The 21,185-nt window shown below is 58.6% G+C and overlaps 11 protein-coding genes across 11 annotated transcripts; 6 read left to right on the plus strand and 5 right to left on the minus strand.

The window, feature by feature from the left end:
• Positions 1-65: 65 nt before the first annotated feature.
• Positions 66-3,558, plus strand: SCHCODRAFT_02750974 (DEAD-domain-containing protein). Its single transcript, XM_050347248.1, has 4 exons — positions 66-389; positions 440-860; positions 911-2,300; positions 2,350-3,558. Exons 1-4 carry the CDS (start codon positions 89-91, stop codon positions 3,070-3,072), a joined length of 2,835 nt encoding a protein of 944 aa, XP_050198835.1. The 5' UTR covers positions 66-88; the 3' UTR covers positions 3,073-3,558.
• A 524-nt stretch (positions 3,559-4,082) lies between these two features.
• SCHCODRAFT_02634464 (PLP-dependent transferase) lies at positions 4,083-5,944 on the minus strand. The gene is made up of 6 exons (XM_003029718.2): positions 5,757-5,944; positions 5,367-5,705; positions 5,301-5,315; positions 5,110-5,251; positions 4,166-5,060; positions 4,083-4,107 (listed from the first exon to the last, which is right to left on the minus strand). The coding sequence occupies exons 1-5, from the start codon at positions 5,807-5,809 to the stop codon at positions 4,371-4,373; spliced, it is 1,239 nt and encodes a 412-aa protein (XP_003029764.1). The 5' UTR covers positions 5,810-5,944; the 3' UTR covers positions 4,083-4,107; positions 4,166-4,370.
• Positions 5,891-7,064, minus strand: SCHCODRAFT_02634470 (uncharacterized protein; the record flags this gene model as incomplete). Its single annotated transcript, XM_050345818.1, has 4 exons — positions 5,891-6,159; positions 6,216-6,471; positions 6,518-6,637; positions 6,690-7,064. The coding sequence occupies 4 exons, from the start codon at positions 7,062-7,064 to the stop codon at positions 6,056-6,058; spliced, it is 855 nt and encodes a 284-aa protein (XP_050198836.1). The 3' UTR covers positions 5,891-6,055.
• A 169-nt stretch (positions 7,065-7,233) lies between these two features.
• Positions 7,234-8,775, plus strand: SCHCODRAFT_02510537 (uncharacterized protein; the record flags this gene model as incomplete). Its single annotated transcript, XM_003029313.2, has 2 exons — positions 7,234-7,295; positions 7,350-8,775. 2 exons carry the CDS (start codon positions 7,234-7,236, stop codon positions 8,773-8,775), a joined length of 1,488 nt encoding a protein of 495 aa, XP_003029359.1.
• Positions 8,776-9,326: 551 nt separating this feature from the next.
• On the plus strand, positions 9,327-11,002 carry SCHCODRAFT_02634476 (uncharacterized protein). Its single transcript, XM_003029314.2, has 4 exons — positions 9,327-9,701; positions 9,753-9,788; positions 9,849-10,681; positions 10,731-11,002. The coding sequence occupies exons 1-4, from the start codon at positions 9,397-9,399 to the stop codon at positions 10,829-10,831; spliced, it is 1,275 nt and encodes a 424-aa protein (XP_003029360.1). The 5' UTR covers positions 9,327-9,396; the 3' UTR covers positions 10,832-11,002.
• A 113-nt stretch (positions 11,003-11,115) lies between these two features.
• SCHCODRAFT_02511487 (uncharacterized protein) lies at positions 11,116-12,224 on the minus strand (the record flags this gene model as incomplete). The annotated part of the gene is made up of 5 exons (XM_003029719.1): positions 11,116-11,314; positions 11,365-11,665; positions 11,716-11,842; positions 11,904-12,052; positions 12,104-12,224. 5 exons carry the CDS (start codon positions 12,222-12,224, stop codon positions 11,116-11,118), a joined length of 897 nt encoding a protein of 298 aa, XP_003029765.1.
• Positions 12,225-12,452: 228 nt separating this feature from the next.
• Positions 12,453-14,366, minus strand: SCHCODRAFT_02670414 (uncharacterized protein; the record flags this gene model as incomplete). The annotated part of the gene is made up of 7 exons (XM_003029720.2): positions 12,453-12,664; positions 12,722-13,340; positions 13,387-13,450; positions 13,502-13,860; positions 13,920-14,026; positions 14,078-14,241; positions 14,293-14,366. 7 exons carry the CDS (start codon positions 14,364-14,366, stop codon positions 12,453-12,455), a joined length of 1,599 nt encoding a protein of 532 aa, XP_003029766.1.
• Positions 14,367-14,832: 466 nt separating this feature from the next.
• Positions 14,833-16,769, minus strand: SCHCODRAFT_02634484 (allantoinase). Its single transcript, XM_003029721.2, has 7 exons — positions 16,498-16,769; positions 16,224-16,446; positions 16,113-16,165; positions 16,045-16,063; positions 15,945-15,998; positions 15,223-15,891; positions 14,833-15,172 (listed from the first exon to the last, which is right to left on the minus strand). The coding sequence occupies exons 1-7, from the start codon at positions 16,710-16,712 to the stop codon at positions 15,014-15,016; spliced, it is 1,392 nt and encodes a 463-aa protein (XP_003029767.1). The 5' UTR covers positions 16,713-16,769; the 3' UTR covers positions 14,833-15,013.
• A 515-nt stretch (positions 16,770-17,284) lies between these two features.
• SCHCODRAFT_02634489 (uncharacterized protein) lies at positions 17,285-18,275 on the plus strand. The gene is made up of 3 exons (XM_003029315.2): positions 17,285-17,594; positions 17,646-17,707; positions 17,758-18,275. The coding sequence occupies exons 1-3, from the start codon at positions 17,331-17,333 to the stop codon at positions 17,990-17,992; spliced, it is 561 nt and encodes a 186-aa protein (XP_003029361.1). The 5' UTR covers positions 17,285-17,330; the 3' UTR covers positions 17,993-18,275.
• Positions 18,276-19,472: 1,197 nt separating this feature from the next.
• SCHCODRAFT_02509989 (uncharacterized protein) lies at positions 19,473-19,892 on the plus strand (the record flags this gene model as incomplete). Its single annotated transcript, XM_003029316.2, has 2 exons — positions 19,473-19,601; positions 19,674-19,892. The coding sequence occupies 2 exons, from the start codon at positions 19,473-19,475 to the stop codon at positions 19,890-19,892; spliced, it is 348 nt and encodes a 115-aa protein (XP_003029362.1).
• A 139-nt stretch (positions 19,893-20,031) lies between these two features.
• Positions 20,032-20,751, plus strand: SCHCODRAFT_01191692 (uncharacterized protein; the record flags this gene model as incomplete). The annotated part of the gene is made up of 5 exons (XM_003029317.3): positions 20,032-20,130; positions 20,199-20,314; positions 20,374-20,408; positions 20,469-20,525; positions 20,590-20,751. 5 exons carry the CDS (start codon positions 20,032-20,034, stop codon positions 20,643-20,645), a joined length of 363 nt encoding a protein of 120 aa, XP_003029363.1. The 3' UTR covers positions 20,646-20,751.
• Between the last annotated feature and the right edge of the window lie 434 nt (positions 20,752-21,185).

Consider the following 21,185-nt stretch of genomic DNA (forward strand, 5'->3'; position numbering starts at 1 on the left):
ATCGTGCCGGCGGCAGTTGACCGCGGCCCGGTACATCCGGAGCGCGCATGATGGCCCCGATCACTTGTTTTCTTCCACACACTCGACGATGGCACCGTTAAAACGCAAACGCGCCCTTCCTGCTGCGGAGGACTCCGACTCTGATTCGGGATACTCTGTCGTCGCTGCGCAGGATGACGAGGATGACTCGATGGACATCTCGTCCGCCCTCGTGGGCAAGAAACCGCGGCTGGAGGAGGACGAGGGGAACGACGACGATCTGCAAGAATTCATCCAGACTTCCATCGCGAAGCGCAATATCAAGGGAGGCACTGAGGTGGTGAAGAAGGTGAAGGGGAAGTCGAAGATTACGAAGGGGGAAGTAGGAGGAGGAAGCTTCCAAAGCATGGGTGAGTTAGCCCCGCCAGTGCTTTCAGCGTTGGTCCTTATCAGGTTCAAGGTCTGCATCCGTCGCTTTTGCGATCCTTGACCTTGCAAGGCTTCCGGATACCCACACCCATCCAACGTCTGTCTATCCCTGCCCTCCTTGCCAACCCTCCGCGCGACCTAGTTGGTATGGCACGCACGGGTTCAGGCAAAACCCTCGGCTACATGATTCCCCTCGTTCAACGCCTTGGCGGACGTCACTCTACGACATTTGGTGCTCGCGCACTCATTCTCATTCCCACTCGTGAACTGGCCCTACAAATCCTACGGGTCGGTAAAGAGCTCGCACGCGGCTGGCATTCCTGCCAGGGAGATCACGCTGGCGATTCAAAGACCGAAGAGACGTCGAAGGGGCAGAGCTTGCGATGGGGTCTCATTGTAGGAGGCGAGGGAATGGACGAGCAATTCGAGATGATGACGAACAACCCTGATGTGTACGTCCTTGACTTCTTTCACTGAAGGACTATTCTCATGTATCTCACAGCATCATCGCTACCCCTGGCCGCCTTCTGCACCTCATCGTCGAGATGAATTTGGACCTCAAGTCTGTCCAATATGTCGTCTTCGACGAGGCTGACCGACTATTCGAGATGGGTTTCGAGACGGCTCTCAACGAAATTCTCCACCGCCTTCCGACTTCGCGTCAAACCCTCCTTTTCTCCGCTACCTTGCCGAAATCACTCGTCGAGTTTGCCAAGGCCGGTCTGCAGGACCCGAAGCTCATCCGACTGGACGCAGAAAGCAAGATCAGCTCCGACCTGAAGATGGCTTTCTTTTCCGTCAAGGCGGCCGAGAAGGAGGCATGCCTGCTTGAGCTTCTGCGCGACGTTATCAAGGTACCGCTGGGGAAAGTCAACGCGGAAGAGGACGAGGAGGGTGCTACGAAGTCGAAGGGCAAGGGGAAGGCGAAGCGCGGAGAGATCTTTACTGCCCCGCACCAGACGCTCATCTTCGCCGCTACAAAGCACCACGTCGAGTATCTCACCACCTTGCTTTCGACGGCCGGCTACGCTGTCTCGCATATCTACGGTTCTCTCGACCAGACCGCGCGCTCGCAGCAGATGGAGAGATTCCGCCGCGGCATCACGACCATCCTCGTCGTCACCGACGTCGCCGCCCGCGGTATCGATATCCCCGTCCTCGAGAACGTCGTCAACTACGATTTCCCGCAAGGCGCCCGCGTCTTCGTCCACCGCGTCGGTCGCACAGCACGCGCCGGCCGCCAAGGCTGGGCCTGGTCCTTCGTCACCAACACCGAGCTTCCCTACCTCCTCGACCTCCAGCTCTTCCTCGGCCGCCCGCTCCGCCCGGACGCCCCGCCGGGCGGTGACGAGGTCTTCGCCGAGAACCTCATCCTCGGCACCTTCCGGCGCGAGTCCATCGACGAGGACATGGAGTACATCGTCTCCCTCCACGACACCGAGCACTCGCTCGCGATGCAGAAGCAGGTCATGCAGCGCGGCCAGCGCATGTACGAGCGCAGCCAGGGCAAGGCCTCGCCGCCGAGCTACAAGCGCGCGAAGGACATCCTGCGCGATCCGAAGTGGATGCTGACGGGCACGCAGACGGGGGTGCATCCGGTGTTGTTGAGGGGGGAGGGCGAGGTGGAGAAGCGGCAGACGGAGGAGGCGAGGAAGGCGATTTTGCAGGCTGTGAGCACGTTTAGGCCGGCGGAGACGGTGTTTGAGGTGGGGTCGAAGAACAACAGCGAGACGGCGGCGCTTATGAAGGCGCGACGGACTGCGTTGGGTAAGTCGAGGCAGCGGGCGGAAGCGGCAGCTTTGTCTGCGTCTGCGATCGCGCCTGTAGACGAGGAAGAGGAGGTCTCGAGTGGCCGCAAGGAAGTCGAAATGGCCGACGAGGAGGATATCGCTGTGAGTGTGCCAGTGGGATGCTGCATCGAAGATTCTCATCCACTCCCAGCGCGTCTTCGACACCGGCAAGCAACAAGGCTTCCGCGACAATGACTTCTACTTGTCCTATCAGCAAAAGGATGCCATCGCCGAAGCAGGCTATTCCCTCTCCAATGGCCAATCTTTTGTCGAGCAAGCACGCGGCGCCCAGTTCGATCTCACCGGCGACGAAAACCTCCTCGACAAGCAGCGCAAGCAGATGCACTGGGACAAGAAGAAGAAGCGCTTCGTGCAGGGCGACGGCGTCGGCGCGGACAACGTCAAACTCGTGCGCACAGAGAGCGGCCAGCGCCTGCCCGCCACCTACCGCAGCGGCCGCTTCGACGAGTGGAAGCAGCGCAGCCACGCGAGCCTGCCCAAGGTCGGCGAGCAGGAGAGCGAGTCGGTGAACCGCGGGCGCCCGGGGCAGCGCTTCAAGCACAACAAGGTCGCGACATCGACGAAGCCGCTGGACAAGCTGCGCACGGACTACGAGCGCAAGGTGCGGCAGATGAAGAAAAAGAACGAGGCGGCTGGGGAGGACGAGGCGGGGCCGTCGAAGTTTGGCGCGTCGTCGGGGAAGCCGGGGGCGAAGGGCGGGAAGATCAAGAAGGGGGCAAGGTTCGCGGGGAAGACGATGGGGAGGGCGAAGAACGAGCTCAAGACGGTGGATCAGATTCGCAAGTCGAGGAAAATTCAGGAGAAGCGCAAGGCGAAGAATGCGCGGCCTCCGGCTCGCAAGGGGCGCAGATGAGCGCAATTGCATGTATGTTGTGGATAGGTTCTGTTGTGTGTGCTTGCGCAATTATCCGCTCTCTGCCTTGCGTGCCCAAGCTGCCGATAGTAATCCTCAAATGTCATTTGATCGATCTATTTGACGTGAAGTACAGGGTATGTACGAAGATAGTCTGCTCTAAGGCCATGGCGAAACCCGCGACGGCGAGCACTCATGAAAAATTCGACTGTATGCCAGCCCTTGCAGAGGCATGCGTTCCAACGCGTCCTCGAGCCTATGTAAGGTCAAGAAACCTAAGGCCAAGATACCCAGTACAGGGTACACTGTTCCTTCCTCAACCAGTCGAATCTCCCCGTTGCCGCTGCGTTTACCCACCGACCCGGACTGTATAGGGTTTATACATTGCCGAGCTGGGCGTGAGGAGGTGCACCCATGCGTTGATGGGCACCAACGCGCTCCTGGTGGCCGGACCACCGGACTCCCTCTGGGGCTGGGACCAGAGGGAGAGGAACGATGCAGTGAAAAGACAGCCTCGCAAGGCGCAAGTTCTTATCTATTATCTGTGATCGGAGTTCATCTGGTCGGGGCGGCGACTGAAGATATGTGGCAATTTCAGCATCGATGAGGAGCGCATACATTGCTTCCGTAGTGCTAGACCCAACGCCGGCGCCGTCTCTCCCTCCTTCAGCCTCGTGTTAAATACTTCAGTCGCTACATAGCGATCAACCCGTTCCTTGGGTAAAGGAAAAAATTCGACTGTATGCCAGCCCTCGCAGATGCATGCGTTCCGACGCGTACTTGGACTAGAGCCAAGATACCCGGTAAGGGTATGCCGTTCCTCCTTTTCCGAACTGCCCCATGCCGATACGCTTCAGTAGCGACACAAGGACCTAGGGAAAGGTACGTCGGCGCAAGGAGGTGCGTCCGTAGTAGAGGACGCTGACGCGCTCCTAGCGGCTGGCCAGGTCACCGGACACCTTTCTGGGGAGAAAGGCGGGGAACGATGCGGTTGAGGAAAAGGTGTGTTCGGGGCGTATCACCCTTATATATGAGGTGCGGGCGGAGTTCAGAGAGCTTATGCGGAGACTGAATGTTTGTGGCGAATGGGAAGCAGGGCGAGGGAGGCGAGGGACGCGCAGAGAGCGCGGAAAGGGCGAAGAGCGCGAGATGCGCGGGGCGCGCGCGCGAAGAAGTCACCTGACCGCTCGAAGTTCAACCGTGACAGAGCGTGACACTCTCAGCATTGAGCTGGGGCAACACAATGAGTTCAGAACGGATCGCTAGCACGCTTTTCTCTGTTACAATGCCCTCGAAGGTCATTCCAGTTCCCACCCCAACGCCGTCTCGCTCTCCTTCAGCCTCTCGCACACCTTCTGCACATTCTCGTCCGCAATATTCGCCACCGAAAACCGTATCCACTTATCCTCATCCTCGACTGTCACCTCCTTCACCTCCCCATTCACCTTCTCCTCGCAGAAGAACGCCGACGGCAGGGTGACCACGCCCAGTTCCACCGCCAGCCGCTTGCACACATCGAACGCCGCAACGTGCTTGAACGGGTGGCGCACGAAGGCGTAGTACCCTCCTTGCGCGCCAAGCCGCCAGGCTGGTGGTAGGGCTTCGCGGAAGAGCTTGTGCCGGTGCTCGACGGCGCGCGCGGTGTCGGCGACGAAGCCGCGGAGGGAAGGAAGTAGGGGTGCGAGGGCGAGCTGCACGACGCGCTGTGGGCAGATTTGCACGGTGTCGAGGACGGTGGTTACATGCGTGAGGAACTCGGGTGACGCGACGATGGCGCCCAGGCGGTGGCCCGGGATGCAATAAGCCTTGGAGAAGGAGTAGCAATGAACGACGGTGCGTCGCCAGTCGGGGGAGTCGAATAGGGAGTGCGGGGGTTCGCCTGACGTGATGAAGTCGCGGTATGTCTCGTCGAGGATGAGGGCGACGCCTTTGTCTGCCGCCAGCTTGGCGAATTTGGCCAGGAGGCTGCGGGAGTACACTGCGCCTGTCTATATCCCGTTAGCGGAGATGTTGTGTGCTTTGGGCTGGCGAGCATACTGGGTTATTCGGCGTGACCAGGGCAATGGCTTTCGTCTTCGGCGTGATGAGCTTCTCGCATCGCTCAACTGAAGGCTGGAAACCGTCTTCTGGGTATGTCTTCAGGCAGACCGTCTCCAGGCCGAGCATGCTGAGCGTCATTCTGCATAACCGGTCAACAACAGTCTGACCGCACGATACAATGACCTTACTGATGGTTGAAGTACCTGAATTCAGTTGTGAGCAATCATCATCGTCCATGACAGTCGTCCACTGACCATGGTACCGGCAGAATAACCTCATCCCCCGCATCCGTGAGCGCCATAATCGACGCGACGAACGCCAAGTTACACCCCGCAGTGAGCGCAATATCGTCTGCAGTCACATCACACTGGGGGCCGTAGACGTGCTTCATCTCGGCGGCAAGGGCGGCGCGCATAGGGGGATCGCCTTCAGGGAGGGTGTAGCGGAAGCTCTCGGGATTGGCGGCGGCGGTCGCGAGGGCTTTCTGCACTTTGGGTGGGGGAGGGATACCGGGGACGCCTTGCGACATGTTCAGGAGGGGGCGGTTGGGGGTGGGCTTGTACGCGGTCGCCCACGCATGGGCTTGGGGTATGCTGCGGGCGATCGCGTTAGGTGTTGATTCAAGTGAGTCCATTGCGACTCACGGAGGAGAGAGGGTGCTCAGGATGCCCTTTCCGACTCTGAAGTTGAGCGCCATGGTGAACGACGGGGACAAGTTCCCCAGGACGCGTTATCGTCGACTTCGATGACCGATCAGCCGACGATCGCCGCGGCGCCTGTCTACGATAGGTGCTCCCTTTGTCCTCAGCGACGGCAGCATGCGAATAGCGTTGAGATACATCCAATACAGAGTACAATACATCTGGTATACACGTACATGAGCATAGATATGCGTATGGTATATGGCCTTCGCACCTTCCCCTTCTCCCCGTAGTACCCGTGCTCAACCAGGTCGTGGTATACCTCTCGAGGTAGACCCACGTCGAGCAGTAGTAGTCCCTCGGTGCGTACCGCTCGCGCTACCGGGTCGCGCACCCGCGTTAGTGGCTGTGAGCACGCGCTGATCAGCGACGACGCCTGAGTCACCCGGCACCGACACGCACCTGCGCCCCTCGCGCTCCCGCGCGCGTAACCTCTCATAGACGCGCGTGTCCCACGGACGCCGGTGACAGTGCCTCTTGCGGCCTGCCGCTCCTTGCGCTCTCGTATCAGGCGCTCGCGCTCCTCTTGCTTCGCTCGCTCTGCCTCTTCGCGTTCGCGCTTTTCGCGCTCCCGGCGTTCGGCCTCGGCACGCGCTTCTGCTTCGCGTCGCAGTCTGGCCTCTTCTTCGCGCCGTTCCCTTTCCCACTCTTCCTCGTCCTGATTGTTGATCAGCAACGCCCTCGACGTCCTGCAAGCCACGCACCTGTTCCCCTCCCTGCCAGTCCTCATCAAGTATAAGACGCGAGTAGTCCTCGGAGAGAGATAGGATCTTTGTGTATCGATTCAATAACGCGTCGGTCTGTTCCAGTTGGAGTGCAACGCGCTGTCGGGCAAGTCAAAGGCTAGTCAAGCAAGCGGCAACCACAAAATCGTACCTCTCTCGCTTCGTGCGCCTCCTGGAGTGATTCACTGAGTGCGGCAAATGTCGAATTCAATTTGCGGAGTATGAAGAGATCGTTCTGTAGCTTGTCTTCGCGTCGCTTGCTTGCCAGTCTTCGTCGCTTTTCCGCGGCTTCGGGATCGTCTGGATCATCCCCCTCATCGTCGCCATCGCCGTCTCGTCGCGTTGGCGTTGACGGTCCTGCATCTCCGCTCGGAGGCCCTTCGTACGTGACAGTCTGGTCGAGCTCGGACAAAGACAAGTCGTCGCCGTAGGGCCCGGTGCGCGAATGTGAAGGCCCCAGAGGGGACTCAGACAAGAGATTCGATCCCGAGGGAATGTCAAGGAGCGAGTCGTCGAGGGAGCCCATGCCGGAGGAGGAGGAGAAGGTGCGGACGATGGCAAGTCGCGTCGTGATCGCGGACCGCGTCTGGCGCGGGACCAAATTCGACCAAACACTAATATTTGGCACGCGTCTCCGTCCCGACGCGTACGTACAACCTGGATACACCTTCTCTCCCTCCTACTTCCTCCGGGACATGGCGAAGAGGAAGTGGTACGTGGTCACCCGCGGCCGTGAGGTCGGGGTGTTCAACACTTGGTGAGTGTTCGACGATATCGCCCGCTGCGCACCTTAATGACCGCGTTCTCGTAGGGTCAGAGTCGCAGCGTTGACCAATGACTGCTCGGGCGCCATCCACCAGAGCTTTGCGACTGAGTACGAGGCTCACGAAGAGTATCGCAAGGCAATGGAACGCGGCGACGTATACATCATCAACAAGGATGGTAGCAGGGAGCCAGTCCGAACGCGCCCACCAACCGGACTGGGACGTACGCGGTCCGAGAACGACGCTACGCAACCAGCACCTCCGCAAGAGACCGTCACTGCGCCGCCTGCTGCCCAGCCAAGCTCTCCATCCACACCCTCAAGCACCAGACGTACGAGAGCACTGGGACCATCGCTGTCCGCACCCGTCATAGGGAGCCCTCGATCCGCTGCCCACGTTCGTCGCACCGCTGAGATAGCGCGGGCCTTACTAGAACACCTCGAGCAAATCGACCAGATGGAGACGTCGACGGTATGTCCTACATGTCACGGAGATGGCGTCGTGCGGTCGAATGCGCCTGGCACCGTCGCGCACATCCATTCTCATCGCTCGGCAACTCCCGAGCAGCGCTCGCCCGATCGCAGCTCGGCCTCGTCCCTAACGGGGGCGAATGACTGGTCCCACCCGTCTCAAGGATGGTCGGCTTCGGTGCCGCTCCCTTCGTCTGGTAGTCCGCAGGTCTCGCGCACTATCAGCGTGGGGGAGTACGGCACTCCCGCCCAATCTCCACGTGACCGCGCCTCTTCCCGTGCGCAAGGAAGCCCGTCCTCACGACACTCAAGTAGTCGCCCGATCACTGTCGTTCCGGCTCCTGTACTCAGGACTGCTGCAAGCGTGCCTCCTTCGCCGGTGCACAGGCCTGCGTCGCCAGAGTCCATGGCTACTCCGAGGTTGACGCCAAGAGCCCTCCCCACGAGTCCTGTTCGCCTAGAAGAGCAACAGATGGTGGCCTCTCCGCACCGCAGCTCCGGCTCTTCAAGCTCAAGTCATCGCTCAAGCCGAAGGGACCACACCTCCCATAGTCGAACTATGAGTGATGCCGCACGTCTCGTGCATGACGTGATGCGCCAGATGGGCGATATTTACATCCAGCCGGGTGCTTCTCCCAGGGCGAGCTCAACGTCAAGTTCTCCATCCTTGTCGTATGCGAGCTCTCCCAGAGTGTCAGACGCGGGATCTCCCAGGCTCCCAGAGGCAGGCTCCCCGCGATCGTCGCATGCGCCCTCTCCACCTCCCTCAAGGCGCCCAACCGTGGCCTCCCCAAGGTCTTCCGACGCAAGCCACAGTTCCCTCAGCTCTCTTGGGCTATCCGTCTCCGGCCTTGCCTCTCCTCGCCAGTCTACTGACATGGCCTTGCCCCGCCAGTCTGCTGGCATGGCTCCAATGCACGTCCCCTCGTCGGGGTACGACATCCCCAGCGACCCCAGGTCGCCTGTCTCGAGGAACCAGCGGGTTCCTTATACGGCGAGGTGAGCGCTGGCATTCGACGACGATTGTGATGGAGGCTCACGTCGCTCGGCCAGCGCCCCCTCGTTCGTACGCCCTACCCCTAGCATGGGTAGTAGTATGCTCTTGCACTCATATCAGAGTATGGAGATGTCGGGGCAAGAACAATGAAGTGAAGTCCTAGAGTTAAAAAGAAAATTCATCAAGTATTACTCCGGATTCAGTCTGCTATTTATGTTGTTCGTCTTCCATGGGTATCTACCAACACCTACCTATCCTTGATGGACGGTGTGGCGCGTAGACATATCGATACTTGTTCATACCCCCCTTATCTGACCTCAACATCTCAATATCTACCTTGTAGCGCGCTGTTGGTCTCAATGAAGATATACATTCGTTCCTCTCCTTTCCATCTTGCGATCTGTTCGCTCGTCTCCATTGTGATATCAGAAGGTCACACTGCCAACGCTTGAGGAGCTTATGCGGCCTATGCACCGAGTAGCACGCTGTGCATCGGTGCAACACTTCGGGGAGCTCGCTGACTAAGCGAAGGCGCCGAGGTTCCTTTGGGAGGTGGCATATATACCTGGGTGGTATTATTGGCAGAAGGGCCATCGTTCCATCCCTCAGCATTCTATCCCCCTACTCATGGCCCACGAAACGCCCGCACCCGCATACTCGCAGAGCGAAGAGGAGGTAGCGAACGGCGTCCAGGTCGAGCGCGACTCGCAGTTTCTCATCGACAGTTTCCTACCCTCCGCCACCGATGCTGCACCTCCAACGAGTAAGCTCCCGCTCCCGTTCTGCTTGCCCCAGGTTGTGGCAGGGGAGGGCACGCCATTCGCGCGTGGCTATAGTGATGTTCTGCGGGAGACAGTCAATTTGTCCATGGAGGAATTTGTGGCCTTCTTAGATGGTTTGAATATCGCGACTGCCGCGAGTCCGCCGCTGAGGTGAGACAAGGTCAGAACGTATTGCAGATGGTGTGCTCACGTATGCTATAGGGTGGTTCACATGGTCGGTGTGGCTATCGCGTATGTGTGAGTAGGTGCCAACTCTGAGCGGTATCAGCAAGCTCAAGTACATCGCTCACCTTTCAGACCCTACCACTGGTTCATGATCGCCGGCATCGCGCTCCAAGTCGGCGCGAAGGTGGGCATGAAAGTCATCTCCAAAACCCTCACCGACCGCTACATGCGCGCCGCCAACCTGCGCATCTTCCGCCCCCGCGGCCTGGCTGCGCGCATCTGCACCACCGCCGGCGCCATGACCCTCATCGGCGTTAACCCGGACGGCGTCGGCCCTAAGAGCGCGCTGCACAAAGTTGGTCGCGGGGTGGGGAAGGTGCTGCTGAAGATGCCGCTCCCGACTGCGGGCAGGCTCGTGCACGCAATCGCGGGGTCGGGGTCAAGGTCGGGGTCGTCGCCGGGGAGCAGTGCGGAGAGCTTGAACGTCGCGGCCGCGGATGCGAAGGGCTGGGAGATGCACGTCCTGGTGCAGCGCCGGCTGGAGGCGCTGGGCGACGCTGTGCTGCCGGTGTCGATGGACGTGCCGCCGCCGGCGAAGGCGAAGGGCGCGATGGAGACGATGCAGTCGTGGGGCGTCAAGTTCGACGAGGGACAGGCGAAGCGGCGGGAGCGACGGCGCGTTGCACGCGTGCAGAAGTTGGCCAAGGAGCAAGCGAAGAAGGCCGCCATGGACGCAGGCGACTATAGCCAGGCGTCGGTGTACGACCGCGTATCGCATCAGGTGTCGGTGCGCCGAGAGCAGAATCAGTTGCTCGTTGGTTCTTTGCTGGGACCTCGTTTGCTGGGATCTTCTGTGCTGGGACCAAAGCCATCCTCGCTCGAGACGAGAGTGGCAAACGCGGAGCTGAAGGACAGGTGGGAGTCGGATGAGACGCTGTGGCTTGTTATCATAGACGCTGCCCGAGGTGAGTGCGTTCATTGTATCGCTGAGTTGGGCTGACGGACGTTCGATAGACCGGGAGATCACAGGGATAGACGAAGCGGAGAACGAACGGAACGAAGAAGTTGTGACCGAGCAAGCTTGGAGGCAAGAGATGGAGCTGGAAGGGTTATGACAGTCAGAGGCAACTGCCTCCCTGAAGTAGAAATGGCTGTCGCATAGATAAGCAGACCCAGTATGAGACGCACCTTGGGCTTTGCGCTGTATGTTCGCGACACAAGTATTCAACTTGGTACAACCGTCGTCAAGGTGCAATATCCGATAGCATTTGAGCATTAAGTGCTAGATAAGTTACCACCGCACGTAGCCCGAAAGGTACCCTCGGTAGGTCTACGGCTATATAGCATTGTAAGTAATTTCCTCTATGATGTATTCTAATATAACACGACGTACCATCAACTACACAGCGATATACCCTCCGCGACTGTTGTACCGTGGTCGCACGTTCGAGCACAAGTGCGCGACGACGTCCCTGAACATATTCGGCACCTCCCTCCAGAAGTCGCGATGCGGTATGAGATCCATCCCCGTCGCACCATATGTGGTGTAGTTGTAGTAGGCGCCCAAGCCGAAATACATGACGAGAGCCAGTCCCAACCTAGATGTGGGTCAGTGAGATACAACGTTCGAGTAGCATAGATGACATACATAAGGAAGAAGAATCCGACCCCGCTGCCCATGCCCTCAGATACGGGCTCATCTCCTTCAGCAGGGGTCTTGTCATCCTCATTACCGCCGTCCTTCTCGCCGCCGTCCGGGGGAGCGTCCTTGCAAGCTGCGGTGTGCTTCCACTCTACGCGCAGTTCCTCACCGTCGTATGAGGTGAATGAAGGGTCTGAGGCTTCCGAAGCGCATAGCAACGTCATCACTAGTGCTTGAGGCGTAGGTGTCGAGTTCGTGGGATGTGGGTAGGAGGCGCCGTGCAGCGTCAGTGAGAGGCCATCTGGTGCTAGCAGGGAGGTCAGTCTGTGGTCAATTTGCAGTTTGATAGCGACATACATGATAGTAAGGAGTATGACGGTTCGAGGGATGAGCTTTGGGCTACTGGAACGACCGACACGACACGGTCCTCATGATCCGGCTTCTTGTTGATCGTGGTCAGGCATGCTCGAGTTCCTGCTGGGCACTATGTGAGGATATAGTCGTCAGCAAAATCTGCATATGAAGAGAAACACAGGGTGGCGCACCTGGTCCCGCTCGTCCACGCCCTCCTGCTTCGGCAGCTCTCCACATATATCGAACCTCAAGGTGTCCACCATCGTACTCGGGGGCAACTCTCTTGTTCGCGCAATACTCTTCTCCCCTCCCAGAGGCGTAAGGTCATACTGCGTGCCGTCTGCGCACCAGTGCGTCAGAGCCAGTCACCGCCGACCTGCAGCCGTCATACCTATAGTAATCTTGCAGTCAAAAGCATTGTCGTCCGCCGCTACGCACGGCGCCAGGAGCAGGACAGAGGCAAGAGCAAGCAGGCGCGATAGATTGCGTGTCGTTCTACAGCGCGCGTACATGGTGTGATGGCGGGGGCGTGCAAGTCTCAAAACGTCCCGCGGAGGCGCGCGTCCGCTGCCGGATTGGGCACTATCGCCGAAACGTCCGTGTCCGTGTCAATAAACAACAAAGTCCAATTTCAGGCTCGGCACAGGATATACGATAGCTCAGCGTATGTATACAGTACAGTAGGGTAGCAGCGATATAAAAGTGTACAAGGGAGTTCATGGTGGGTACGTGAGGGGAAACTAGAGCGGGACAACCATGGGCGGTGGGGGAGGCGGCGGAGGCCCCTGCTCGTTTGCCTCATGCCTGCGCCTACGTGCGAAGCGCAGGTAGCGAGAGAAGCGGCTGTGAGAAGTGGACGTAGTGGGTTCCGGGCGCGAGTGCATTGAAGGCTGCCCAGGCTCTCCATCCTCGTCAGGGCCCTGGGCCAGCATATTCTCCAGGGCAAGGAAATCTATCGAGGAAAGCAAATCAGCTATGAAAACTCGTAGAGTTGAGATGTCCTACGAACCTTGACGGCAGATGGGGCAGGAGGACGAAAGCTGCAACAGCCAGGGATCCACACATCGCTGATGGAACTGATGCCTGCCCGCACAGGGTAGAACGCGTAAGTCATCTCCCTCCTCAAAGTCGACGATACAGATAGGACACGTCTCCGTGCCCATAGCATCCGGGCTGATCTCTGCACCAGCAGATTGCGGCGCAGGGCCTGATGTAGAGGGACCACTCTCGCTCCTCGCACTGTCCTGCCCGCTCGTGAATGCCGTGTCACACTGGTCCGCCAAGTCTTGCGTCATGCTGCCAGACCGCCTGCGCGACGCATCGTGGGCATCGCTGCCCGCCTCGCTCGGAGCTTGAGCGGCAGCGGCGCCGCCCATTCCGCCCGCCCCGGAGTGGCTAGACGGCGAGGGCATGTCCCGCATCTGCCACATGCGCGATTCGCCGTCTTCCTCTACGTCTTTGGGCGGCGCGTCTGCGGGGCGGCGGTAGTGCACCAGGGGGAATGTGTCCAAGATGGCGCGAGTGATACCCTTCGCGCGACTCTGAGGGCCGTACTCTCCTGGCACGCCGCCGCGGTGCATCATTCCCCGAGGACCGTAGCGCTCCGGGTGGCGGACAGCGCGAATAGCCTGAGGCACTGTCAGACCTTGCAAATAAGGGCAAAGATAGGCGTACCCCAGACACAATGACTGCGCAGAACAGGGCGGATACGAGGCCCGTTATAACGTAGAGAATAATCCTGAAGAGCGTCAGCGCACCGAGATAGCGATGAAAGCGCCTGGTTGCTTACATAGCCAGCGTCGTATTCTTGTTGCCCGACGAGTGGTTCTCGCTATTAGAGCCCCCGCCGGAGGATGTCGTATTGTCTGTTGCGTTGTACGCCTGCAATGTCGCAAAGAGATATCCTGGGGCCATCGGTGTACCGGTCGCGACACTGTTGTTGATGACGCTGAAGGAATCGTTCAGGCGTTGCGAGTCATAGGAACCGTATAGAGTTTCGTTAGCGCCGCTCTGGCCAAACTGGTACTCGATCAGATGCGCAGAGGTCTTGCTTTGTGTCGAGAAGATGTCGAAGACCTGGTCGTAAGTCTCTGGGTCGGCATATTCGGCGTTGATGATGCATGCGGAAGAATTGAGGGAGTAGAGGAGCTGTGAGATCGCGAATCCTTTTTGAGCGTGCGACCAAGTGGGAGAAGGGAGGAACGTACGGCACCGACAGCGCCCTTATCTCTGGCGAGGGTGAAGATGTCGATCTCCATCGACATGTTAGAGGCGTTGCGGTCACAAGAGACCATGGCGATCCACGGCGTGAGGGCTGCGCACGAGGTCAGCTGGGTTTTGGGTTGAAGAGTCCGTTCTTCCTCACTGGGAGCCGTGTCATTGTTCGCCTGTTCTTCGGAGAAGTGTACCAAAGCGCCCTGGAGATGTGTGAGCAGGGCTATGGGAGACGGGGAATGGAGAAGTAAAACCTTGCTGATGCCGACGCTGTCGCTTCCGCGAAGCTGGTACGAGACGGTTTCCCAGTACGATCTGGAGGTTGAGGGTCGGTGTGAAGCCTGTTGAGCTCAACGCGCGACGCACCCGTTCTGGTACCACTGGACGTGCAGTTTGGACTGATCCGTGACATTCAGACCTCCAGCGATGGCCTTATCCATATCATTCGTTGCTGCACGTCTCAGTTCAGCACTTGCCCATCCACATGACAGGTTTGACCACACACCTAACGCCGGAATGTACGCATTCGCGAGCCCTGCCAGGAATGCGAGCACCCATACCCCAGCCAAAGCGCTCGCGAAACATGTCGTCCTCATCGTAAAAGTCTGCGAGGGCCGCCTCTGCGCTGGTGCAGACGTCGACGGGCAGTGATGAGGGCGCTTGAGAGCAGGCGGAGCTGGACGCTGCTGGCGCGGGCGGGAAGCAGATAAGGTCTGAAGCAAGTCGGCGGCGCCCTCCCCGCGCGCCGGAGCGATCGGTCCTGGGTCGGCCCATGCCACGTGCGCGAAGATCCAGGCACCCACAAGCCAATCCAGGCGGAGATGCTGGAGATGCTTCGTGCCCGTCCAGGTGCTCTTGCTTGGCGAATCCATGGCGCTCGGAGACCCTTCAGAACTTCCCACAGCACACGGGTACGTAGGCTTCACACATTCTCCTCACTACGATATATGCGAGGCCTACCCTTGTTCATCGGAATTTGTGGCCACTGTTCAACAGATCGTTCCTTCCAGCTACGGTACGCGCGCCCTTGTCTATACCGCTAGGCCCCTCGAATTCGTAGAGTAATCAAGACCATATTCACAGACGTTCAAAGCAACTGACCTCGCGGCTGCGATACAAATAGGTCAGAGCTGGCGATATCATACGCGAGCCCGCCCCGCAGCCATGTCTGTTCGACGCGTCCGCGCAAGGTCAGTCCCTCGTACGGGGATAGCTTGTTCTTGAAGTTCATCTGCTCCTTCGTGACCTATGGACAGTTAGTCACGCGTTCTCGTTGTCAGATTCGTCAGCACGCACCGTCCAGGACGCATCCGGATCGAAAATAACGAAGTCTGCGTCATATCCAGCGCGCAGCTGGCCCTTGCGCGCCGCCAAACCTGCGTGCTCTGCCGTCTTACGGCTCGTCCACCGTACAATGTCCGCAAGAGCGATATCACCGCGCTTAGAGGCTTCCGTCCACAATAAGCTGAGCCCGAGCCCGAGCGAGCTGCACCCTCCCCACGCCTTCATGATATTTCCATCATCGAGGCACTTCAGTTCGGCGACAGAAGGGCTATGGTCCGAGACGACACAGTCAATGGTGCCGTCCTTCAATGCGGCCCACAGCTCCTCGCGGTTCGCGGCTTCGCGGATGGGCGGGCAGCACTTGAATTCAGGGTGCCCGTGCGGGATGTCGTCCGCTTCGAGGCAGAGATAATGGAAGCAGGTCTCGATGGTGAAGTTGGCGGCCTTCTTCGCCTCGCGCACGGATGGAAGGGCAGAAGATGCAGAGAGGTGTACGACATGGGTCCGGAGGTCGGGATAGTCTGCGTGGAAGGAGATAATTTCCTTGATAGCGTCTGACTCGAGAGTTTGTGGCCGTGACTGCAAAAAGGTCGAGTACAAGGTTGGATCCAGGGAAGAGAAATCCTGGTTCGAGTTTTCTGACGCTAATTCAGCGTGGAACAGGAGAGGGACCTTCGTTTTCTGAAGGGCGACGAGTCATTATCACCAGTCGCGCTGGCCAATATGTAAATCACCTGAAGGCGGTCCATCGCTTTCCTGATGTCCTGAGAATTTACGCAAGGGAACTCCTAGAAGAGGGTCAGCATGAGCTAATCCCGGCGCCTATCTGCCTACGTCGACACCGCTCTCGATCCTGTCAGCACATCAGCTTTGCCACAATCTCGATGGATGATCCCCTTTACATGAAGCACTTGAATCCGCGAACACCTGCGTCAACCAAAGGTACAAGATGATCCTGCGCTCCCGTTGAATTAAGCATTAGAAGACCGAGCAGCGCGCGCTCAGGGACGAACCTCATTTCCCGGGATGACGCCTCCCCAAAAGGCCACGTCAACGAAGCACTGGCCTTGGGCCGCCTTCTTCTTAGTCTCGAAGTTCTCCAGCGTGGTTGTCGGTGGTATGGAATTTAGTGGCATGTCCACGACACAGGTGACTCCGCCCGACGCGGCAGCCCGCGTCCCCGTCCAAAAGCCCTCCCAATCCGTCCTGCCCGGCTCGTTAAGGTGTACGTGGGCGCTTATCGACAGCGTTAGCAGCCGGGGGACATGGACGAGCGAGCTCACACACTCCACTAGACCTGGTATGACGAGCTTGTCCCCGGCATCGACCCATCGCGCGTTAGCTTCTGCGGGTATGGTGGCAGATTCCTTGGACGTGTAGACGGGACGAATTTCCTGTATCTTTCCTGTCGATGTGTTGATAACGAGGGTGGCCGGTCGCGGGCTCTCGTTATCGTCGAAGAGCACCTTCCGTCCTGCGACAATCAAGAGAAGGGAACGCATGACAGGAGAAATGGACTAGAGAACCTCGAGGATCTTTGAAACAAGTTCAAGTTCAACATGCAACTCATGCAAAGTGGGCTATTCGATTTGTGGCGTATCCGGCTACTCCCGCCAACGTTCGCACGCCCTCTCAGTCTGGAACGTGTCTTCATCCCACCCTCCCCCTCGTCCGCCCGCAATAGCGAGTCTCGGCCACGAACGACTGGCGACGGTTGTCTGAGGTCCTGCATAACATCTTTGACGTGCCCTGGTCGCCTTTGCTGGTTGTATAGACTCGGAAAGTCGAGGCGTGCGCACAAAGAAGTCGACTGAAGGCGCTCGATGACTCTCATCCTCTCTGCCGCCGTTTGCAAACCGCTCGTCCAGAAATGGCTCATCTGTGCCCTGTTGGAAGCCCCCGACAGGTGCCCAAACAGTCGAACCGCACCAGACCCGCACCGCAAGTTCGCAAACCCCCATCTGACTCGCTGATGGCCATCAGTCTGCGCGTGATGGCATTGTGCCCCCGGTATGCGCTCCACCACCCATGCGTCCCGAGTATAAGTACCTGGCCCCGATGTACCTGGTCTTCGAAAACGCCCACGCCCCCGCTGTGACCTTCTCTCTCTTCAGCTTGCCATGTCGGACACCTCGACTCTGCGTTACTCTTCTGATGAGCAATCCCCGGATAGGGCGGACTACAGCTACTCGTACCCTCCCGAGTACGCCTTCTCGCGCGCCGATGGACGGGCGAAGGCTCGGCCTCTCAGCAGACGGCTTCCCCCCACCCCGCGCCCTCGTACCGCGTCTGTCCGGCCCCTTCCCTCTATTCCCCACTACATGACATGCAAACGATGCCGATCGTGTGTCACCACAGAGGGCTCCGCCCTGTCCCCGTCTGCTGTACGTACGGCTGGCTAGGCTCGAGGATGCGTGTACTGACCGATCCCCCAGCTTCCGCCCACTGCCAGGCCATTTAAAGGCTACGCCGGCAAAGCTGCTCTATATACCCAAATGTGCGTGCCGCGTACCATCCCACGCCGTTCCCGTACTCATCTCGCTTCAGGTTCAACGTCAGGGTCTCTCAACCCGTCGTACAACTCATGGTCACTGGCGCGCACACCATGCAGGAGGTTATGTGCCGACACTGCAACGCCTACCTCGGCTGGTACATCGTTCGAGCCCACGAGGAGACCGAGAAGTGGAAGGAAGGCTGCTTCTTAGTCGAACTCGAGCACGTCGCGCTGAAAGCGCAGACCACACACTCCGCTGGTTCCGCCAGCTCAGACGACAGCTCGTAGAAGCCTCGACGCCCATTCCCCAACCCCGTAGTACGCGCCTCCCCTCCCTAGACCCTCATTACCACTACATTCGCCTGCTCCTTCGCATTGCTTTACTTGTGACATTGAATCACGGGACGTCGTAGTGATCTACTGTACCATCGCCATGTTTTACTTATTGTATATTATTTATCCTGTACTTGTACTACCCATCTTGCGTAGTTTCCACTCCTTACCGTGTAATAGAGCCGGACAGGATTCCGATGTTCATGTTTTTCAGCGCGCCCTCGAACCCTTCATTCGGAAGCAGGATGAACTCCGAACCGACGCTTCGATCGAGGACGCGTTCCGTGAGGCTTGCCCTGCGCCACTATCCTCGGTAAGTCACCTTCATCATGTCCTCCGGTTGATTCTGCTGAACACGCCTCTCTCAGCCCACTTGAGCGCATAGCGTTCAATGATATGTCCGAGACCAGAGTGCGCCTACTGCACTTTGCACGTAACACGACGAGCCTCGCGCCGGTCCCCGCCACTCGTCATATCGGCTAACTCTCTCGCAAACCGCCTCGACGAGCTTGCTCACCTTATCGTCCGTCCGCCCGCGTGTCGTTCCGCCTTGATTAGCTCGACGCGCCATACTTCTTTGCCTCCGCGCCGCACACTCCTTCGCGGCGCCCGCTGTCGATCCCATGTCGCGCGCACCCCTCTGACATGGGATCTACACCGCTTTTGGAAGGAAAGGCTAACCTTTCAGTTTCGGTACCGTACGGGCGTCGGCAGCACGGCCGTTGATATACCCCGCGAGTAGGGGATGCGGTGGGATGCTGCAGGCACGTAAATTCACGATACTAGTATGGCTTCTTTCTCGCTCATCGATGGTATCAGGTTGACCATAGTCTGAGCAGTCACGGCTGTCCTGCTCGACTGATCAGTCTCCGGCGTTCAGGCAAGGTCATGAATGGCGAAGGGACGACCCAGGTAAAGCGCAGTCCATGTCCTACCCTCAAACTGGCTTGGCCGCCCTCCACCTTGGTGGTGTCTACACCATCCCCCAAACAACAGCAGTCAATGACCGCAGAGGTGTCTGCCCACGCTCAGCAGTGTCCTCTCCACTTGTGCCTGCTCGAAGTGAAGCTTCAATTATGCTCGGCGTGTCATTGCTCCCCCGCTTGTAAAGTCAAGTCCTCGGTTTCCACCTGCATTGAATGCCCATCACAGACAGCTCCACGCGGGCAGGTATGACCATTGTACTCTACGCGGCAGGTGTTACCTTGCTTGCAAGGTCTCTTGCAGACCCTTTATTCCCCGGGATTCCTAGTACACACGCGTCAACAATGAGTCACCTGCATTCCGATCACTTGCACTTTCTTCCTCCCTCTACGTATGTCAAGGATCTGTACTTCCGCGCGAATACCAGAGCTCTCCGGGCGCTTTACCATAATCGTGGCATGAGACAAGAACCCGCGCACGATCATCAAACAAGGCTCAGCATGGCACGAGGATGTCCGCAGACCATGCGCACGGCGTGGAGCACAGCGCTCTTCCGCACGACCTCGAGTTGAAGTGGACGCGCGCGACCTCCGAGAACCACACAGAACGACGTGACGGGCCGCCTCAGCTACCCAGCTTGGTGCTCGGCTTGCTCTCACGTTGCGTGCATGGCCTGACCGGGTGCAAGGGCATCCTCTGATCTCTCGTACAGTACAGCTACGATACCCTCAAAAAGTTGATCCACAAGCTGGAGATGCCGAAGGATGATTCTGACCAGTCCTATCGTGACTTCGAAGCGCACAAGCGCACCTCCTTTGTTGGCAAGCGCACATCCCACGCCACACCGACGATCTTTTCACCCCCCCTTCCTCAATCGCGGCTGCGCAACATCGTTGCTCCTTTCGAAAACCAGGAACAGGAGTCCCTTTGAAGACATTGCCCGCAGGCCGAATTTGTCAGTCAGCGTCCGAGCGTGGTGCGCGTTCTCCCGTCCCCTCCATCGTAAGTCACCCATTCCTAAGCTCTAACAAAGTGATACGCCAAGGCGCACCCTTATACCTCTTCGTTCAATGCGTACCACTTCTCTGAGGACCGCCAGCGCGGCGTCCAGGACGGCCTCATCTCCCGCCTCCCGCAAGTTCGGCGCGCTAGGCAAGGCCCACACGCTCGTGAACCGCATCAATGGGACAGCGTTACATCCGCGTCCAAGACGATCTTGAACTTGCGATACAACTAGGCCACGGACACGCTCTACCTCTACAAGCAGAGGATCGCCACGCGTTACACGTCCTTCACGAGCTTGAAGTCTTTCTTGAAGGTGAACTACTCTGAGCTCCGCAACATCCTGAAGAAGTACCTCGCCAGTCTGCTCGTGCTCACGGTGTGCTGCTGACCGATCCTCCCTTGGGCAGATGCGACAAGCTCACGCATGGCGATCTTCCCGCTTGTACGTTCGGAACATGTGTCCCCACCCTGGCACCTCGCGCACGCATTGCCCCATCCTCAGCGCCCTTCATCGCGTTCGCCACATTCGCGGCCAGCCCCCCCCCCCCTGGTCTTACTCGTGATTGCATTTTTCGGCGGACGCGGCGCAGAGGAACGCGTGCGTGAAGCGCTTATTCTTATAGCGCGGCGTGCGGATCATTTTGTCAACGCGCTCGAAGGTGCCGTACCTGCTCAATGAGTCCTAATACGCCGACGTAGGGCGGCAGCGCAGAGGTAACTCACACAGGACAGACGGTAGGTTGGGGAGATGCTCGGGCCAGCCATGTGTATGCGTCCATTCACGCCCCACATCCGACACTCGCCTCAGAATTGGCGAGAACCCAGTTATAGAATGCAATTCGTGAATCTGAACATACATGAGGATATGATTGTGCAGTGTGAGGACACCCTGAAAATCAAGCAAGGTCCCGGCCGGGCGCAGCCGGCGTTCCTCTAGTGTGAAGACGTCAGTGATACCGTCGGTACAAGCCATCAATTTGAGGGACATTGATTCGACAGCCTTCAATGTCTGCAGAGACGACCTGGCTCAGTATACAGCTGTTGTCCAGCGTCATCGCCCACTGGAAGCTCTTCATCCATGAGACCCGAGTCCTGCTCGATAGCAGGTGACCGCTCGGCCGATAACTTGAAGATGGAACCGCTCAGGCTCGCAAGCTGGTACACTGCTTGAATTGAGCCTGCGTGGCTGTCGGCATCCTGGCGCGTCCCATAGAGGGCG

Source organism: Schizophyllum commune (assembly GCF_000143185.2).
Source record: "Schizophyllum commune H4-8 unplaced genomic scaffold SCHCOscaffold_9, whole genome shotgun sequence".
In the NCBI taxonomy this organism is placed as follows: Eukaryota; Fungi; Basidiomycota; class Agaricomycetes; order Agaricales; family Schizophyllaceae; genus Schizophyllum; species Schizophyllum commune.

Coding starts and splice junctions, on each gene's coding strand:
- SCHCODRAFT_02750974 (XM_050347248.1), top strand. CDS start 89: ATGGCACCGTTAAAACGCAAACGCGCCCTTCCTGCTGCGGAGGACTCC. Junction 390..439: donor AGGAAGCTTCCAAAGCATGG/GTGAGTTAGCCC, acceptor ATCAGGTTCAAG/GTCTGCATCCGTCGCTTTTG. Junction 2,301..2,349: donor CCGACGAGGAGGATATCGCT/GTGAGTGTGCCA, acceptor ATCCACTCCCAG/CGCGTCTTCGACACCGGCAA.
- SCHCODRAFT_02634464 (XM_003029718.2), bottom strand. CDS start 5,809: ATGGCGCTCAACTTCAGAGTCGGAAAGGGCATCCTGAGCACCCTCTCT. Junction 5,706..5,756: donor CTGAGCACCCTCTCTCCTCC/GTGAGTCGCAAT, acceptor GATCGCCCGCAG/CATACCCCAAGCCCATGCGT. Junction 5,061..5,109: donor TGGTCACGCCGAATAACCCA/GTATGCTCGCCA, acceptor AACGGGATATAG/ACAGGCGCAGTGTACTCCCG.
- SCHCODRAFT_02634476 (XM_003029314.2), top strand. CDS start 9,397: ATGGCCCACGAAACGCCCGCACCCGCATACTCGCAGAGCGAAGAGGAG. Junction 9,702..9,752: donor GCCGCGAGTCCGCCGCTGAG/GTGAGACAAGGT, acceptor CGTATGCTATAG/GGTGGTTCACATGGTCGGTG. Junction 10,682..10,730: donor TATCATAGACGCTGCCCGAG/GTGAGTGCGTTC, acceptor GACGTTCGATAG/ACCGGGAGATCACAGGGATA.
- SCHCODRAFT_02634484 (XM_003029721.2), bottom strand. CDS start 16,712: ATGCGTTCCCTTCTCTTGATTGTCGCAGGACGGAAGGTGCTCTTCGAC. Junction 16,166..16,223: donor GCGTCATCCCGGGAAATGAG/GTTCGTCCCTGA, acceptor ACGGGAGCGCAG/GATCATCTTGTACCTTTGGT. Junction 15,892..15,944: donor AAGCGATGGACCGCCTTCAG/GTGATTTACATA, acceptor GTCGCCCTTCAG/AAAACGAAGGTCCCTCTCCT.
- SCHCODRAFT_02634489 (XM_003029315.2), top strand. CDS start 17,331: ATGTCGGACACCTCGACTCTGCGTTACTCTTCTGATGAGCAATCCCCG. Junction 17,595..17,645: donor CCGCCCTGTCCCCGTCTGCT/GTACGTACGGCT, acceptor CCGATCCCCCAG/CTTCCGCCCACTGCCAGGCC. Junction 17,708..17,757: donor GCTGCTCTATATACCCAAAT/GTGCGTGCCGCG, acceptor ATCTCGCTTCAG/GTTCAACGTCAGGGTCTCTC.